This window comes from Palaemon carinicauda, chromosome 14, assembly GCF_036898095.1.
Source record: "Palaemon carinicauda isolate YSFRI2023 chromosome 14, ASM3689809v2, whole genome shotgun sequence".
NCBI lineage: Eukaryota > Metazoa > Arthropoda > Malacostraca > Decapoda > Palaemonidae > Palaemon > Palaemon carinicauda.
This window is the reverse complement of record NC_090738.1, coordinates 44,376,430-44,394,841: the sequence shown is the minus strand read 5'-3', so window position 1 is coordinate 44,394,841 and position 18,412 is coordinate 44,376,430. Positions and strand designations below refer to the sequence as shown.

The 18,412-nt window shown below is 43.5% G+C and overlaps 1 protein-coding gene across 3 annotated transcripts in view; it reads left to right on the top strand.

Annotated features, from left to right (window-relative positions):
* LOC137653561 (ribitol-5-phosphate transferase FKTN-like) overlaps positions 1–18,412 on the top strand; it is a 151,331-nt gene that overhangs the window by 55,473 nt on the left and 77,446 nt on the right. For 2 of the 3 annotated variants that reach the window (XM_068387064.1, XM_068387065.1), the window contains exons 3-4: positions 505–643; positions 9,767–9,881. In XM_068387064.1, coding sequence (XP_068243165.1) covers positions 505–643; positions 9,767–9,881 — 254 coding nt within the window. The remainder of the gene's footprint in view (positions 1–504; positions 644–9,766; positions 9,882–18,412) is intronic. The other variant, XM_068387066.1, reaches the window with a different exon arrangement.

Genomic DNA, 18,412 nt, shown 5'->3' with positions numbered 1-18,412 from the left:
AAAATTTTAAAAGTGATGAGTCTTTGATAGGAGAGTAGGTAGGGCTACTCCCCCGCACTCGTCACCAGTCATTAACTACCACCTCGTTAACAATTTCAATTGACCGTTCCAGCTGGACTGTACACATTCCCTATTTTAAAGGACTCTAGTTTGAGTAACTAGGAAATATACAAATTATTTTGAAATTTTCTATGAATGGTATTCCTGCTACAGTCTCACTGTTATCAGAAGTTATAATATTTACAGGGCATTAAAAGCACTTTAATTATATACTGCATATTAGTGAAATTCATTGAAAATTTTTACAATACATTTAATACACTGTTGAATATAAGTGGCAAGGAGAAAATCACAATGTTCTAACAAATTTTAAACAGTAACATGAGTTTGTCAATTTATCTCAAATATTGATTGTTTTATTTAATGTAAAAATTATATCTTTGATGAGGTTAAAGCATTGTATCTGATTGTGTCTCATGATTACATAACTTTCTTTCTTTTCAGCCATTTTTTCTCTCTCGGTTGGCACAGTTGGGTTTCACCATAACTTTATTTGATACCTCTGATGGAAAACGTTCCCATGTGTTCTTATTCCGTCATGGATCGCCTCTCCACTTAACAGTGCTTGACGTCAATTCAGCAGGTGATTGTTTTTAAGTATTACCTATAGATCTTTGTTAGATGCTTACTTATATACAGTACTACTATTACAAATACTTATCCTAACATACTGGTTTTTCTTTGGGGGTTAAAATAATTACTAATACAAACCCTTCAGTTTACATTTGCCTATTTTGCAGTCAGCATATTCTCTCATTTTCATCACAAAGGAAGAAAGCCTTTCTGGTACAACCCAGGAACATACGTGGTGGACTACCCTTAAATCTGCACTCTTTGGTGTAGATGGAACTGTTCCTCCTTTACTTAAACCAGATGGCTCTGTCACTCAATGTCTAAAAGAAAAGGCAACCCTTTTGGCTATTTTGTTTAATAGTAAGAAGAGTAATGAGAAACTTGATCTTCCTTATTTCTGTTTTCCTGAGGTTAAACTAACTAGTTTAGCTTTTTTATCTCATGAAATTAAAGCTGTCTTGATGGACCTTGAGGCTAATGGAGGTGTAGACCCAAATGGTATTTTTCCTTCATTTTTTATAAAGACTACATATTTGTTAGCTCCAGAAGTTATCTGTTATTTTGTGCAAGTTAGCAAGAAGAGGAGCTTTTAGCACATGTTGGAGAATTGATAATGTTACTCCACTATGTAACTGTGTTTGTGGAAGCTAAGGTCCAACTGATTACTGCCCAATTTCCATAGCTCCCATATTATCTAAAGATTTTGAATGTCTTTTGGCAAAACGTCTCAATAGGTTTGCTGAGGGTAATCATATGTTCCCTAGTTTGCAATTTGGTTTTTGTAAAGACCTTGGAGCATTTGATACCATTCTAACAATCTCCAATGCTGTACATAAATCCATTGATTTTGGTCAGAAAGTTTGTGTGATTGGCCTTGACTTTAGTGCTGCCTTTGACTGTGTTAATCATGAGAGCCTTGTTTTCAAACTCAAACAGTTGGGAATGGTCAAGTCTTTTCTTAGTATCGTTATTGAAGTAATAGATCACAAAGAGTAGTTGTTGATGGGCACCATAGTAAGTATAGGAATATGATATCGGGTGTTCCTTAGGCTAGTGGTCGTGGCCCATTACTTTTCATACTATATACACATGACATGTGATTTGGCCTAGAAAACAAGTTTGTTGCATATGCAGATGATGCTACACTCTTTGCATTAATTCCATCTCCTGAATGTAGATCTGGGGTTGCTGAATACCTTAATAGAGATCTAGCTGAAATTAGTGTGTGGTGCAAATTATGGGGCGTGAAGTTGAATCCTAACAAAACTCAACGTATAATTGTAAGTAGGTCAAGGACAGTGGTTCCTTAACATCTGGATCTTAGCATTGACACTGTTTCTTTAACTCTGGCTTTTAGAATTTTAGATTCTCGAGAGCAAATTTACTTTTGCGAAACACATTAGGTGTGTGTCTTCTTCTGTTGTTCAAAATATTGGCTTATCGAAAAAGTCTTAAGATTTTCAGTGATCAATCTATTCTGAAGAAGTGTTTCAATTCTTTCATTCTACATTGTTTCGAGTATTGTTCTCCTGCCTGGTCTTCAGCTGCTGATTCCCATCTTAATTAGTTGGACAGAAACTTACGATCTATTAAATTTCTTATTCTTGATCTAGATACTGTATTAATCTCTGCCACTCTTGTTCAAATAGTTTTTTATGTATGTTGCATAAGATTTTTCATAATTCTGATCATCCTTTACATTCAGATCTTAGTGGACAGTTCTATCCTGTTCATAATAATAGGTATGCAGTTAATTCTAATAGTCAGGACTCTTCCATCGTGAGGCTGATACGAAATGTACAGCGCTAAATGACCTTTGATGCCCCAGTGCTTGGCTTAAGGCCTAAGTTTTATATTCAATTCAATTGGGTAGTTGAATCGGTAGAACTCCAAAAGTTCAAATTTATAGCAAATGTTTTTATGTTGAACAGGCTGACATAAGTCTTGTTAGAATTTTTTATATGAAATATCTGTTTGTTCCAACACGAAGTACTTACGTCGAACTACTTTCTTAGGAGTATCTTGGATCTCCTCCCTATCCGACCAAGAATTTTGCGCAGTCCCCCCCCACCTCCGTTTTCCCTTGTCGGGTCCCTCCGTGGCAGATGGATGCGTGCCCTGAGGCGACCTGGGGTCAGCGCGTGGGTGCGCTACTGGGTCTTTGTCGTCAGTAAGCATCTGGTCGCGGCATAGATAACATCTCGCCGCTCTCTCTCACATCTCGTCTGACCCACCATTGTGTTCCACGTGTTCCCTTTGTATTTTTCCGTTCCTATCCCTTCCTTGTGTTACTTGTGTTGCTTGTGATTACCCTTATGGAATCTCAACGCCGTTGTCCCGGCCCCAAGGCCGGTAAGTCATGCGGGGCATGGCTCTCTAAGGTGAACATCGATCCGCACACGTTGTGCACCACGTGTTGAGGCAAAGTGTGCTCGCCTGCTTCCACGTGTCCGGAGTGTGAGTCCTGGTCGGAACATCAATGGGCGTTGCACGGCACCAAGAAAAAGAAGGCATTGAAGCGGTCACCTGGTCTCGTTTCTCCATTAACGTCTCCTTCAGCTCCTTTGGGGAGCGGTTCCCCTTCCCCTTCCCCTACCCAGAGTAGGGGACGAGGTAAGTCAGTTGCGGGGAAACAGCCCATTGCTGTTCCCCATGAGTCTGATTTTAATAAACCAAATTGCATTGTGCCTACGCCGACGAGTGAGGAGTCTGCTGTTGTTACGGGAGTGCTTTCTTTAGACGAGGTTCTGGTGCCCGCAGGACCCGTCTCGAGTGAGGATCTGGTGTGGGGGAGATCAGGAACACCAGTTCTTTCCCCACCATCGTGGCAGTGTTTTTAGGTACAGCGGCTTCAGGGGGCGACCAAGACAGGAAAAGACGAGCCACATGCTCTTCTGACCCCGATTCCATTGTGTGGACGGCGCCAAGGATGCCCTTCAGGTCATCCATGCAGCAGGACGAAGAGTTTTCTGGCTGGTTTGCCTCACGTGGGTCACTGTTCACGCCTCCGGCGCCTTCTGTTGCGCTACCTCCTGATTTTATGCAACCCGTCATCCCGGTAGCACAATTGCAAGCTCCCATGTTGGTGGCAGAGGATTCAGGGGCCTCGGATAGCTCCTCTTCTTCTTTGTCTTCCTTGGACGATACCTCGTCCTCCAGCTCTTCATCGTCGGAAGACTCCAGCGACCGGGAGATGAGGAAAAAGAAAAAGAAGTCAAGCTCAAACTCAGGCCCGTTTACGAAGAAGGCCAAAGTTGCTAAGAGAAAGAGCAAGAAGAAGAGTTCCAAAAAGAAGAGGGCAAAATTAGGTATAGTTTTTCCCCCTTAGAAATATCTGTTTTGATGTTGTTACTGTTTTTAAAAATTTTTATTTTAATTGTTCATTAGTGAGGGTGAGAACGGGTCTAAGAAATGAGTTAGCAGCTAGAGTGGATATGAATATGTTGTGGTGGTTTGGCCTTGTTGAGTGAATGTAAAATGGCTGTCTGCTAAAGAAGGTAATGAATGCAAGAGTTGATGGGAGAAGTACAAGAGGAAGGCCAAGGTTTGGGTGGATGGATGGAGTGAAGGAAGCTCTGGGTGATAGGAGGATAGATGTGAGAAAGGCTAGAGAGCGTGCTAAAAATAGGAATGAATGGCGAGCGATTGTGACGCAGTTCCGGTAGGCCCTACTGCTTCCTCCAGTGCTTTTGATGACCGCGGAGGTAGCAGCAGTAGGGCATTCGGCGTTATGAAGTTTCATCTGTGGTGGATAACGGGGGAGGGTGGGCTGTGGCCCCCTAGCAGTACCAGCCGAACTCGGTTGAGTCCCTTGTCAGGCTGGGAGGAACATAGAGAGGACAGGTCCCCCCTTTTTTTTTTTATTTGTTTGATGTCGGCTACCCCCCAAAATTGGGGGAAGTACCTTGGTATATGTATGTATTATTTTTCATATCATTTATTCATTTCCTTATTTCCTTTGCTCAATGTGCTATTTTTCCCTGTTGGAGCCCTTTGGCTTATAGCATCTTGCTTTTTTAACTAGGGTTGTAGCTTAGCTAGGAATGATAATGATAATAATAATCTGGCCAGACATGCAAGTAGGTAAGGCAGTTTGTTCTTACGCGGCATACAAACCCTCATCCTTTGATTAGGGAGATTACTTGAGTGCAAGCTGTGATCTGTCTTTAAAACTGGGTAACAAGCAGTTACCCAATAGGTGAGGGTGCAGGGTGAGGAGCCCCACCCCCTCTGTAGTTGGAGACCGTTTTCTCTTATATTTAGGCTGCTGTTGTGTATGGATATACAGACAGCTCCTGTCAAACTTATTCATTTGCCTAATTTTTTGAGGAAGTGATTGTCGGTTAAGTGTGGAATGGAAGCGAGTAGCTTGGTATGGTGGGAGGGGTGGAATCCATTGCTTGTTGGTGTAACCAGTCGTAGATTCACACTCCTTATTGCTTGTAGGCATTGCTGTTCACATGTATTCCCGTGTGCTGAGTATAAGTCGTCCGGTGCAGTGATGTGCCTTCATTCTGATGGATGGAAGCAAGCAAGGTGTTCTTGGGATTTGGAATGGGTAGCGGCCAAGAAAACTCCTGTGGAGTCTTTTGCTGCTTCAGTTCTCCTAGAGGAATACGTCTGCTGCAGATGTCCCTGTGCAAACGCATACGCACGTCGATTGGGATTTACGTCAGTGATTTTTAAGGTTCGTCATGTGAAACCCTTAATGTTCACACCCTTTCAGAGGCTGGAACTCCTCTTGGCTGTTGGGCATTCTGCTTACAATGAGTTAACGTAAAGAAGTTGTAGCTTCCTTAGATCTTTCAGGTAGGCTCTCCATTACCTGAGGGAGTTGGTATCTGAGGCTACTTCTCCCCATTACCCCGTGTCCTTGCTTATTTCTGAGGTGTTCCTGGTGACACTGGTGGTGAAGAGCTTGGTTTCTCGAGAGTCACAGAGCATGATGGTTCCCCCCTTAACACTAGAAGATGGATAAGTCCTATTTAGAAGTTTCTGGCACAGCAGTGAAGGTGCCAGTGTCGAGAGGCGGCGACCCACCGGTACGATGGTCATGATGGCTCAAGGTTGGGGCTGCCCCTGTCCCTCAGGTTTCCTCAATTCCTATCCCTGTCACTGTGATCCCCACCCTTTCCCTTGTACGAACCCCAAACCTTGTGCCAGGGAGTCTGGAGCTGTAGCCCTCTGTCAGTGTCAGTTGTTGTGCCTCCGGTTTTTCGGATTGAAGGGTCTTCCATTCCCCTGTGACAGTGTTCCCCAGTGTTATGGCTCCGGTTGGAGCAACCAGTGTGGTTTTCACCTAAGAGGAGAGTCATCATCGACAGTTGTTCTGGCTTTGACTGCTTTGCCTGCAGAGCCAGGAGCGAGAGTGAGGAGGAGGTAAAAGCGTGCGCTAAGTTCTCCTTCTTCCTCACGTCATCCTTCTCTTCGTCTCCTGCTTATATTCGGACTCCCCATCTAGGATGTACAGCCATAGTTACAGGGATAGGGCTCTCCACAACACTAACCATCTTTCAAGGAAGGTGGTTAAGGACCTGTGCCTTAGCCCCCATGACACGGTGGTTAGGACCTGGGGTCCTGTTCCTGTGACGTGTCCCCCAGGACCATGTTGGAATCTGGGGACCTGGTGCTCTGCTAGATCTGGGGTCCTTGCACCTTGCTGCAGCCCTCTAGAGCCATGTAAAATTCAGTCAGAATGATCCAAGTGGATCCCAGGCCAACTGGTATCCTGATCTGCTTGCTCTTCTGATAGAGGCCCCAAGTGAGCTACCCTTTATGGCCCACTCTTCTCGGTCAGCCGCACCTGCATAAGTGCCTCTAAGCCGTGGAGTCCTTGGCCCTTCACAAGTGGAGACTATCCAGCATCTTTTGAGTGAGTCTCTTTTGTGAGGCACGAGTAGGAGATTTTCGAATGTCTCCAGAAGTCCTCTACAGCTGGTGTACCAGTCTAAGAGAGTGATCATTTGTGATTGAAGTCATACAAGGAATATTTTTCTCACTGGAGCAGTTTTACACAGATCATAGACTCCCTCATCTTCCTAAGTCAAGAGAAGTTCCTCTCAATCAAGACTACCAAAGGCTATAGATCAGCCTTGAGTATGACCCTCCAACTGCAGGGTACAGAGCTCTCTGGTTCCTTGGAGTTGTTTAGTTTTGTAAGGAGCTTTGAGCAAGTGATCCACCCCGGGTTGTCTACTCCCTGGGGTGGAGCGTGACAGTGGCCCTCAAAGGTCTTGCACGTTTGTTCTAATGCAGATACAAACCATCGTTCTTTATGTAGTTGTGGGAGACCAGTTATCCCTAAAACTCTCCCAGTTCCTTTGATTTACGAGAGGAATGGGCGCCTCTCAGATCCACGGACAGGAGAACAGCCACAGCCTTGTACATACTCTCCAATTCTGCTAAGGTATCAAGGGAAGAATAAGCTTATCACCCTTGACTTTGGTACCTTCCGGAAAAGGAAAACATCAAACTGCACCATCAAAATTTAGTTGCATATCCTGTTCTGGCTTCACCTGATGGGTTTATAGTTCAGGATGACATTTCTCCTTCCTTCCTAGTCCCAGTTCATGAGGTGAGACAATAACAGAAAAAAATTTAAAGGCTTAAAGGTTTAAAGGCTGCTCATGAATGGCAGAGGCAAGGGAAAATGACATTCCCTTATCAAGCTAGACAATGCCTTAGAGACTGACCATGTACTGTATACATATGATCAGTGCCCAAGCCCCCTTTCCACCCAAGCTAGGACCAAGGAGGGCCAGATAGCATATAGGCTCCCCCAAACTCCCCCATTCTTAGCTCACAAGGATGATGAGGTTGCAACGACCAAAGGAAATAATGAGTTTGAGCGGGACTTAAACCCCAGTCTGGCATTCACCAGTCGGGGACGTTACCACACAGTCCACCACCATAGATGTAAGAACCAGCGTCCTCTGGTCAAGGCAGAGTATGCAAATAATCCCCTGCTGAGTAAGAGGGCTCGGATGGTGTCTCCAGAACAAATTTCTTCAGAGCAAGGGAATTCTCTAGTTGACTATGATTCCTCTGACCCAACTGGGATAGATCTGTTGGACTTTGCGTCTGCATAACCTGGTGAGGAGTCATCAATTTTTAGGATATTGAAGAATATCCGTAAATTGAACAAGAAGGCTGATGTACCAAGAGCTCCATCTGCTAGGAGACAAACATCGATGGAGTTGCCTTGGTCTCAGAAAACTTAAGAAGTTTGATCAACAGATGTCTGCTTCGAAAGACTTTCTCAAGGATGCAAGGTCTTTGAAGCTTAATGATTAATGATTCAAGGTTTAACTCTTTTCAATATCATTTTTTAAGGAAGCAATTGATAATAAGGATTAACTGTTACTGCTGTACTGTGAAGGCTGTTCATTTGTACTTAAAACGTACGAGACAGCGTTGCATGTAGGTTACAACACCTTATTGATTTTTTGTCAGCATTGGAATGACAAAAAAAGAGAAACAAGAAACACCATTTCCTTCTAATTTTTGGAAACTATCCTTAAAGCCTGTACACATCACAGTGAGGTACAGAGTGCAAAATCCACCACTCTAACCCCAGGTGCATGTGATGTCCAAGGGATTGATGTGACCATGACATTTAGGAAAAACCACTTGGTTGCTGAAACTCTACAAGCAAGTGTCTGGAGGAGATAGACCTCTTTCACCACTCATAATCTTTGGGATTACACCCATAGGTCCGTAGACACCTTTTTCTTAGGACATGTAGCATAGTCTAATTTTAGCAGTTGCATTTCATTGCTAATTATTGAGTATTAGAGTAAGAATGTCAGGCCTCCTTTTCTCTTTCCTTTTTGTGTCCTTTTCTTGGGTAAGCCAGATGGACACGCATGGTGGTTGGCCTTTTTACTATAGGTAGAAGTGTTATCCCCATATTCCTTTTAATGGGAAGCGTGTAGTATGGTAAATCCTATAATCATAATTTAGCCTACACAGGTCACTTACAGACCCTGCAAGATAGACCCCAATGAACACGGTGGGCTTTGACACATTATGGCATATTCCTTTGTGTCACAGGATTCTAAGACTAGTTACCCTGTATTGGATGCTTGGACCAGTTGCCCTGCATTCCTGCTCACCAGACTAGGCATCTTGGTCTTGGGTTGTTCGCCAGCCAGGTTGCCACACATGGGACTTCTTCCCACCTAAGGAAGACTCCCATTTTAAATTAAGGTTTGTGTCGCATAGAAACAAATAAAAAATTCTTTCACATCCCTTCACTAAAAATGGATAAAGGCAGTTCCGCAGAAAAAATTCTTTGTCCAATTATATTTGGACAAATCGAAAGGTAGTAGAGGTATCTTTTCTAACGTATTTTGTGGGATTAGGGTCCCTTATTGCCCATTGAGCTAAAAGGATATGTCATTCCTTGTTAAAAATATGTAACAAGCTCACAAGGAATTAGATCCAAGCATAATAAAAGGCTTGAAAGTGAAGGTACATGATATTAGGAGTTCAGTTACGTCCCTCAACTTTTGTGGGAGTCAGCAGTATGAACACCAGGGAAGGTTGGTAGAAATAAGCAGAATTTAAAGAATAATATGTCTTATTTCTATACTCACCTGATGGTCCATATACATGCCCACCCTCCTCCACACTTACTCAGGGTATTAAGAGGTAGATAATTTCAACTTTGAAACTTAAGAGATTAAGAGTATCTTACCAGTTTACTTCATGAATGTGTCATTCCTTTGTTAAGGGCATGGGTTTATTGAAGAGAAAGAGAATGGGAAAATTAAAAAATTTTATGAGTAAGTTTTGATTAAACCAAGCTTCTGGAAAAGAAGCAATATAATTGTCAGGTGAGTGTGTAGAAATAAGAAATTTTATTATGAAAATTTTGATTTTTGCAAGTCCTTCGTGTCTATAATTGGGACTATGTGGTCCTATGAAACTACAGTACTTTATAATAATGATGGAAAAAGGAGATATTTTGTATAGCTTTAGTTATCACTTTGCAACTTGATACCCAGTCTTTCTGACCAGATGGGTTGTAAGTGCACCAATAGCATAAAAGATTTGTGTATGAAACTGATAATATATTGAAAGAAAATTTTGTATTCAATAAACTCATATTTACTTGTTTCTACAATATCAGCAGGGTATTTGCGGCAGTATGCATTGACAGGACCTCCTCACAACATGGCTCAAGTCAAACAGTACATCACAAAAGATGCTTGGGACCAGATTAAAGTGGATCGGGCTTATGAAAGGTAAGCTGAGATGATTTTGAAGTATAAGAGCTCACTCATATTTTATTGTTATTTGAGTTTTGAGTTTTCTCTATTACAGAAGGTTCTTTATTCGGTACTGTAATTAATGGGGCCTATGTATGCATATTGAATTCTAAAGTAAATTCTTTAATCAGGTAAATGAAAACTTGAGATTTATTATTGTTATTTTTAGCTAGGCTACAACCCTAGTTGGAGAAGCAGGATGATATAAGATCCAGCATGGATAAATAGTCCAGTGAGGTAAAAAATTATATTAGAAGTAAATATAAAGAATATGTATAGAATATCTTTAGATCAGCAACAATTCTAAAATAGATGTCATATATAAAATATGAAGAGAGACTTATGTCAGCCTGTTCAACGTAAAATCATTTACTGTAAGTTTGAACATCTGAAGTTCCAGTGATTAAATTACCAGATTAGGAAGATCATTCCACAGTCTGATCTCAGAATAAAACTTCTAAGATATTGTGTAGTGTTAAGTGTTATGATGGAGAAAGAAAGCCTGTTAGAATTAACTGCATACCTAGTACAGTAATACCTTGAGATACGAACTTAATGTGTTTCGGGACCCAAGCTCGTATGTCAATGCGTTCGTATCTCTGATCAATTTTTCCCATATAAAATAACTTAAAAAAAATTAAACCATTCCCACCCCCTGAAAAAACACCTAAAAACAGTATATTACAGTGGAAAAACATGTTTGTTCCGACGCGATACACAAACCTCGTAATCATTTAATACTGTATAGGAATTCGCTTCAGCTCAGCTGAAACAGCCGAAGAGAAAGAAAACCAGGCAGTTGTGCTGATTGGTTGCCTGGTGGTATGGGGCGGAGCTTTGCTCCCCTCCCCCCCACCACCAGCCCGCTTTCCTCATTCATTCGCTTCGGCTCAACTTGGATAGTTGTGCTACTCTCTACGCTCTACGCTGCAGCCTTTTGCCTTCTCTTGTACTTTTGTACAGTGAACCCTCGCTACTTCGCGGTTCGACCATCGTGGATTCACCACTTCGCGGATTTTTTCCATAACCCATATATATACAGTAATATATATTTATATGTATGCATGTATTTATGTATATATGTATGTATGTATATATGTAGGTATGTATATGTGTATACATATAAATATATATATATATATATATATATATATATATATATATATATATATATATATATATAGTGTATATATATATATATATATATATATATATATATATATATATATATATATATATATATATATATATATATATATATATATATACACACATATATATATATATATATATATATACATACATATATATATATATATATATATATATATATATATATATATATATATATATATAAAGTAGGAAGATGTGATGTAGTTCTAAGGGAAAAGTATGGGAAATATGTCTGGGTAATAAGCAAAGCTCTACCTCCAGTTTGTTTCTTCATTATGATCAGAGATAAATGTAAACAAAACATTGGTTGCCGTTTTTTATCGTGCTTTTTAGCGTGTTTAGGAAACACATGATATAAAATTGCCTTTAATATTTGTGCCTGTTTTAGTTTAGGGTACTGTAGTACATGCATTAAGTGTTCTGTACTATAAAGGGTAGTTTGTTAACAGTACTACGTACAAGGGAAGGTTTTAAAAGTCTGAATATACATGTTGAATAAAGAGGTAAATATGGTGTCACTACTTCGCGGATTTTCACCTATCGCGGCCGCGTCTGGAACCTATCTACCGCGATAAACGAGGGCTCACTGTACTAGTATTTGTGTGATTTTAATGGAAGGGAAAATTACTCATAAGATGCAATGTTGTGTAGGCTGTGGCGGGCGCTGGCCGTAGGTGGCTTTTGTCACCTTCTGTAAACCTGCACATGCTCTGCCCAACATGCAAGGGAAAACCTTGCTCTCAAGGTTCTTGCCATGAGTGTTAATCCTGGCTGCCCTTGCAGTGGCAAGCTTTCGAGAATCGACGCAAATATCGCCGGAACCCTAAAGCTGCTTCTGCTTCGGAAAGCTCGCCTTTTTCGAAGAAGAAGAGGAGTGGGGAGCTGCCGCAAAGTTTGTCGTCTCAAGAAACTACCTCAGTGAAGTCTGCTCATGCCCTCTCCGAGTCAGAGGAGTGTGTGAGTATGATTTTGGGAAGCTTGAATTCACAGCCTGTCTGGGATTTTTCAGGTTTTGCCGGGGAAGCGGGTGACCTTAGCTCTTCCGCTACTTCGGCGATCTCGAGGGATACCCAACAGATTGTTGGACCGTCTGATACGGATGACGACACGTCACCTGGTAAGATGGGGGAATTTCGGGCGTCAATCGGATTAGCAGGTAAGCCTGACTTGGATTTGTTAAAACCCCGATTAACTCTGGCGGACAAGATTGAACAACATTTAAATGACCCAATTGATGACGAACACATGAATATTTCTCATTTTGCAACTTCATCAACTCCCATGTTCCCTGATGCCCCTGTTGTTGTTGACCATGTTCCTGTTAAAGCATTTGTTCCTGGCAAAATGCAAACTTTTTCCAAAGGTAAAATAACTGCTGGACTCCCTGTTAAAACAAGGGAGAGTAAGGTTTTGAACACAGAGATTTCTTTAACCACTGCTGGCAAACCCTTTACAGCTTCGCCCGCAAGTCAGTTAAAATTAAAGTCTGCCAAAACTCCTATGGAGACAATATGTTTTTCAGGTCCACCAAGTTCACCGACCACGGCTCTTCCTACGGACATGGCTCAGGTTGTTCATCCTCGTCCAGTGTCGTCTGCTGTTGCCTAGACCACCGTTCCAGATCCTCGGAGGGGGCACAAGAAGCGGAAGCGTGGGCAGTATTCCTCTTCTAGTTCCTCCTCCTCTCTCTCCTCCTCTTTGTCTTCATCTTCTGACTCTGACTCTTCTCCCCCAATGAGAAAGAGGAAGGGGAAGAAGAGGAAAGCGAAGAGAGCCAGGAAGGCCAGTCGCAGTCGAAGGGACATGGCGCCCCGAGACACCTCTTCTCCTCCAGAGGGTGAGGGTGACGTGCGAGATTCCCGTATTCCCCGCGCTAGTGGGATTGTTCACGGCGAATCTTGCGCAAGGCCTCCATGCATGACAACCGCGCTCGAGGGTGTAGGTATCATCTCCCAGAGCATGGTGACGGGGTCCTCGGGCCCCCGAGCTGCTGCTCAGACTCGAATTGAACCGCTCTTGAGCGGGGAAATGAGAGTCCTGGCTTCGGCACGAGAAACCTCAGCTGTGGTCTTGTGTAAAATCTGTGGTACGCACGACTACCTCCATGGGGTTAGCCAGGCGGACCAACTCCGCGACTTGTGTGTCGCGTGAGCAGGGAGCAAGCCCAGACAGCCGCGCACTCAACCCGCGCAACTCGGACCCGGCATGGAGCCACCTCGAGGCCCAGCCCGCGGCATGGGGACCGTCGTGTATGACCAGGCTAGCTCTCGCACATGCCAGCCACACGAGATGCAGCCAACCCCCATGCTATCTGGCCATGTAACAGGTGAGGCCGCACGCACCACTCACACGATTAACCTGTGTACACCTCCTGGTGTGAGCGCTGCAGTTCCCAGCGACCCCGCTCACGCTCGAGCTCTTTCGGGAGCTTTGTGGGACTCGCTGCGACCAGTTACGCACTCGGTTGCAGTGGGAACCTCGATGCACTCCGTTGGGGATAAACCCTGCCAGGGTCCTTCCTTGACTCCAGAATACACGCCTGGTTCGGTCTAAGGGAGATGTCATCAGCCGTGCAGCTTGTCGCTTACCTACACCTACGGATGTAGCAGGAACGAAGAATCAGCCACTTCCACGGCCTTCACCGGCCAAGGAGACGGAAGATCCTGAGGTGGAGTCGCTGTTCCTAGAGGTCATTAACCTCATGCGTGAGATTAATAGCCTCAGGGCTCCTCCTGCGATAGTGTCTGTGGATAAGTGTAAAGCCTTGGAAATCCTATAGGGAGCTCCCGAAGGTAGTTCACGGCCCATCACACTACCCTGGTCGAGACAGGCTGCTCGAGCATTGGACCGAGTGAGTAACCAGATCGCTGGACCTGGTGACTCGCGTAGGAGCCAAGGTTCGAACAAGCTTCTCCCTCAACCACTCCAGCGACAGAAGAGGTACTATGTCACAGAGTCTTCTGTGCCTTGTCCTCTCCCTCTCGACCCCGCGGTCGGAGCGCTTGCTGGGGCTTCCTCGGTTGAGAGCTTGAAATCCCAGAGTGTCTCCTTCTCGGCCTCTGAAATTTCAGCTATGGAATCCATCTCTGTAGCCGCTCTCAATGCTGCTTTGTGGCTTGACCACTGGTGTGGTACGGCCACAGTGTTCGTGTGAGACACCAATGCCCGCTTCTACCACCCCTCTCCTGTTCCACATTGAGCCTAAAATGTTTGAATGAGGAAAGCGGGCTGGCGGTGGAGGGGGGGGAGCAGCGGCGGAGCTAAGCTCTGCCCCATACCACCAGCCAACCAATCAGCATAACTGCCTGGTTTTCTTTCTCTTCGGCTGTTTCAGCTGAGCTGAAGCGAATTCCTATATTAAATGATTACCGGTTTGTATAGCTAGGAAAAATACAATTTAGGACAAATTGTCATTTTTAATTGTTCTAATTCACAACCTACGCTCACAAAATAACAAATACCTATGTACTGGTTATGATCTGCAATAAAATGTGACATTATTATGGAGTTCTTACCTTCAAGAGAGACGGTAGCGGCTAACGGCGGTGTGTGCGGAGAAGGAGGGAGAGCGAAAGGGGAGGAGAGAGACTTGACGGCAACACATTCGGTACGCTACACTTTTGTAACACTACGTAACATAACTTAAACTTTAAATTTACCTTAGATGAAATTAGCTTACTGTACAAACACTTAATCTCACGTTACACTAAACTTAATTCTAATTTTGTTTTCATTTTCATTTTTTTACTTTTCTTCTTCCGGCTTGGCTCTTTTTGCCTCGCTTTTTTACTCTCTTTCACCTTCACTTTTTGCTGGCCTTTTTAAAAGGAACCTATCTAGGGATGTTTGCTTTTGTCTCCCCTTCAGAATATTACAAAAATGACGTACACAATTGTCGTCACAAAAGGCTAACGCACAACCACACGCCATCTTGTGCGGGTGTCTCTTTTCCATAAAAACAGAAAACTCTGGCCACTTCGCTAACATGTCTCTGATTTCCTTCCTTATAACATCCTTCTGCTTGACGATGGTACATATTGTTGATGTACTCCTCTCATATTGGCGAGCCAGCTGTCACTCGTACACCACTCTCATGTTTTTCGATTAATTCGTGCTTTATCTCAGTTGTCATCATATTTTTTTTTCACTACCTTTGTTTGCACTCGCTTGCTTTGGACCTATTGCTTATTCACTTAATTCTGTACTGATTAACACAAAAAACACATAAAAAATGCAAATACTATGGCCGTTGCTTGGAGATAACTTTACGCGACGGAGATCCGATGGGAAAGGGCGAGCGATGCTGTCCTTGGGAGCAGCCTCTCGCACACTCGGCCACCTAGCGGCTGCATAGGGAACCGTCTCGTATCCTCGTATCTCAAATTTGTCTCGTAACTCGGGGCAAAAATTTGCTCTAAACTTTCCTCGTATCTCAAATTTCTCGTATGTTGGGACACTTGTATGTCGAGGTATCACTGTATTTGTCAAGGCTTCCAGTTGCAGATTAGAAGTTGAGGAAAGCTTAGAGCAGTTATTGGCTTACTTGCATGATTATTTAGATTTTGTTTTTGAAAATGAAAATACGTACAGTCATACCTCTCTTCACGAAAGACTCTGCTTACGAAATTTTCAAGCTACAAATCGGGATGTGAATATTTTTATGACTCACTTTACGAAAAACGTTTCACTTTAAGAAAAGAGATGTGCCAGCTAGGCCGAGAATAAAATAGTCACCCATCACAGAATTGAAGAAAATGGGTTCAGACAGAAAATGTAGTTCTAGTCTATAATAGGGGTAACTATAATAGTACAGTATTGTACTGTATGTATTGTATTATTTTCCATTTATTATTACATTATGTTGTAAAAAATACATTTCTGGGTCGACCTGTGACGCTCGGTGAAAAGCGTCCTTCCTTACACTTTTCTGATATAAATACTTCCAAATATACCAGAGAAAGTTAAAGTATGGAATGCAGAGGTTACTAGCCTCGCGCGAACATCCAGTGGGCGTCGTGTCCTGAAGGAAGGTTCCTTGAAGTAGCTTCCTAGGGTATATTTGACTACAGTGATATTCCCAGAGAATTTAACTTGTCTCCAGAATTCTAACTCCTAGTGCGAATATCCTTAAAGTTTTCTTTTTAGGATATTGCATAATATCAGGGGACGTATTCTTGACACGCCACATAGCAATCTGCACCCCGCATAGCGTTTATGCTTCGAGGGGAAAAAAGTGGCAAAATAAAAGAGGAGCCGTTATAAAGTTCCCTTCCTCCGTTACTGTTTCAGTACCTAGATGGCGCTATAATTGCCGCCATCTTTATTCCTTTTTCTGTAGCGGTCTAGCTCGGTGGTTTTCCCAGTGCTCTCTCGTTATCAGGATTTATTATGCAATCTTCAGCCTCTTCTGCCTCTGGAAAGTTGAGTATTTGATTCTTATGCTGTATAAACTTAGCTCTGGTCGTAAAGTAAAAAATTTAATCAAATTAATCTGATTTTTTTGGCAGAGCTATTGCCTAGACCGGAGGCGTCTTCGGCGCTGTCGTTCATAACGCATGAGTTATTTAGTTTGCCAGAACAACTTTCCCGGTATAATAGCTTAAATAAATATAATTAGCTATTTAGTCTGCATTGCTAGGAATTAATTATATTATGGTGATAGTATTCATATTAGTTTCGGTGAATTAGGTAGCCGATCTTGTTGACGCTAGGCTTCTTAGCCTAGGCGCTATAGTTTACTCTTTTGCATGATAATAATAAGTGTTCCTGGTGCTATCAAATTCAAATGAAGATATTAGGCAATTTATACATTTAAGATATATGGATTGCATATAAAATTTCCTCTTCTAAGATAGTATACGAGAGAGCTTCGATGAGTTAAGTAGTCGTTCTCACTGTCGTTAGGCTAGTAGCCTAGGGGCTTTAGTATACTTTCATGCAATCTCCCCGGTTACCCTCATATATAGGGTAATCCCTCCTTCCCTCTGAGTGTAGCCTATGGCTATAATTCTAGCTGATCTTGTCTCGAATTGTCATTTAGGCAAGACTAGGCTAGGGTTTTTCTGCCCCTTCACCTAGCTACTGATGGTGAGCTTTGGGGTTGGGTCAGAACCTCAGAGTACTTGTCATATGCCGGCAACTTGTTGACAGGGTGAATGTACTCCCCTGTTAGGCCTTGTTTGTTAGCATAGGAGGCTTTGCCTCCCTAGACTGCACTTGAAGGGGTCATGTGATCCCCCTTCTCCCTGTGGTTTAGTCGACTAGTCCTGTGCTTGCAGACCCTAGGCTGAAGAATAGAGATTATTCTGCTGCCTAGGATGGCGCCGGCATGGGAACTCTGTTTCTCTATGTTAAGGGTGTCTGCTAAATGATGCCAGCCCCTTTACTGTATTGGCAGACCCTAGGCTGGGGATCGATTTCTCCGGCCGCCTAGGATGGCGCCTAAACTGAAACAGAGCTTCCTCAAGGTGTGGTAGGGCTGACATGCTGCCGGCTCCTCTAACACCTTATACAGGACCCTTTCCCCTCCCCATTCTGTCCTTTGGTGATGGCCTAGCCATCACATCCCTGTGGCCGATGTTCTACAATCGCGCCGATTGCCGGCAGGTTGTAGGGCCAGCTTGGGCTTCTTTTTGTATGGCCTAGTCGTGTAGCTTCCCTATTGGACATGGGCTCCAAGATAGCTATGGCGGCAGGTCTAGCTGGCGGCAGAAGACCCACTTACTTTAGAGTGTTCTTCAGTCCTCCCTTGGGCTGCCATTCACATCCTATGCTGGCAGGGACCGGCGACGGAGGTGGATGGGTTGAAGCTTGATTATCTTATATTCTCCCCTTCCATTAGAACATTCATTCCGGAGGAAGGAAGTGAGACAGTGCTCTTGCATCACCCTTCACTCCGTGCTTTCTCTCTCACTATTAACTAGTGCCGCCAGGTACTAACCTAACTGGCGGCTGCCGGCCACTAAGCTTGCCGGCAAGATGCGGGCTAGACTTGTGGACCGACAGCCATTGATTCTCTGTCACATCTGACTTAGCCGGCAACAGCCGGCCAAGTCTGGTGTACCGGCCACTACCCTGTCACATTGAATGCTGCCTGGGATAGTGTGCCGACAGCCGGTGACCCGCCGGCGTCCGGCAAGCCGCCGGCAGTGCGGGGGGTCGCCGGCCATAAAAATTATCAATATTGCGTTAGTTGAATCGTGCCTTAGGTACTAGCCTTGCCGGCTACGTGCCGGCGGCAACTACGGTACAGTATATGTATATACAGTAGCCAGTATATCTGTAGTATAGAGCATACTGCAGACAGAAAACTATGGTATAAAAGTATACAGTAG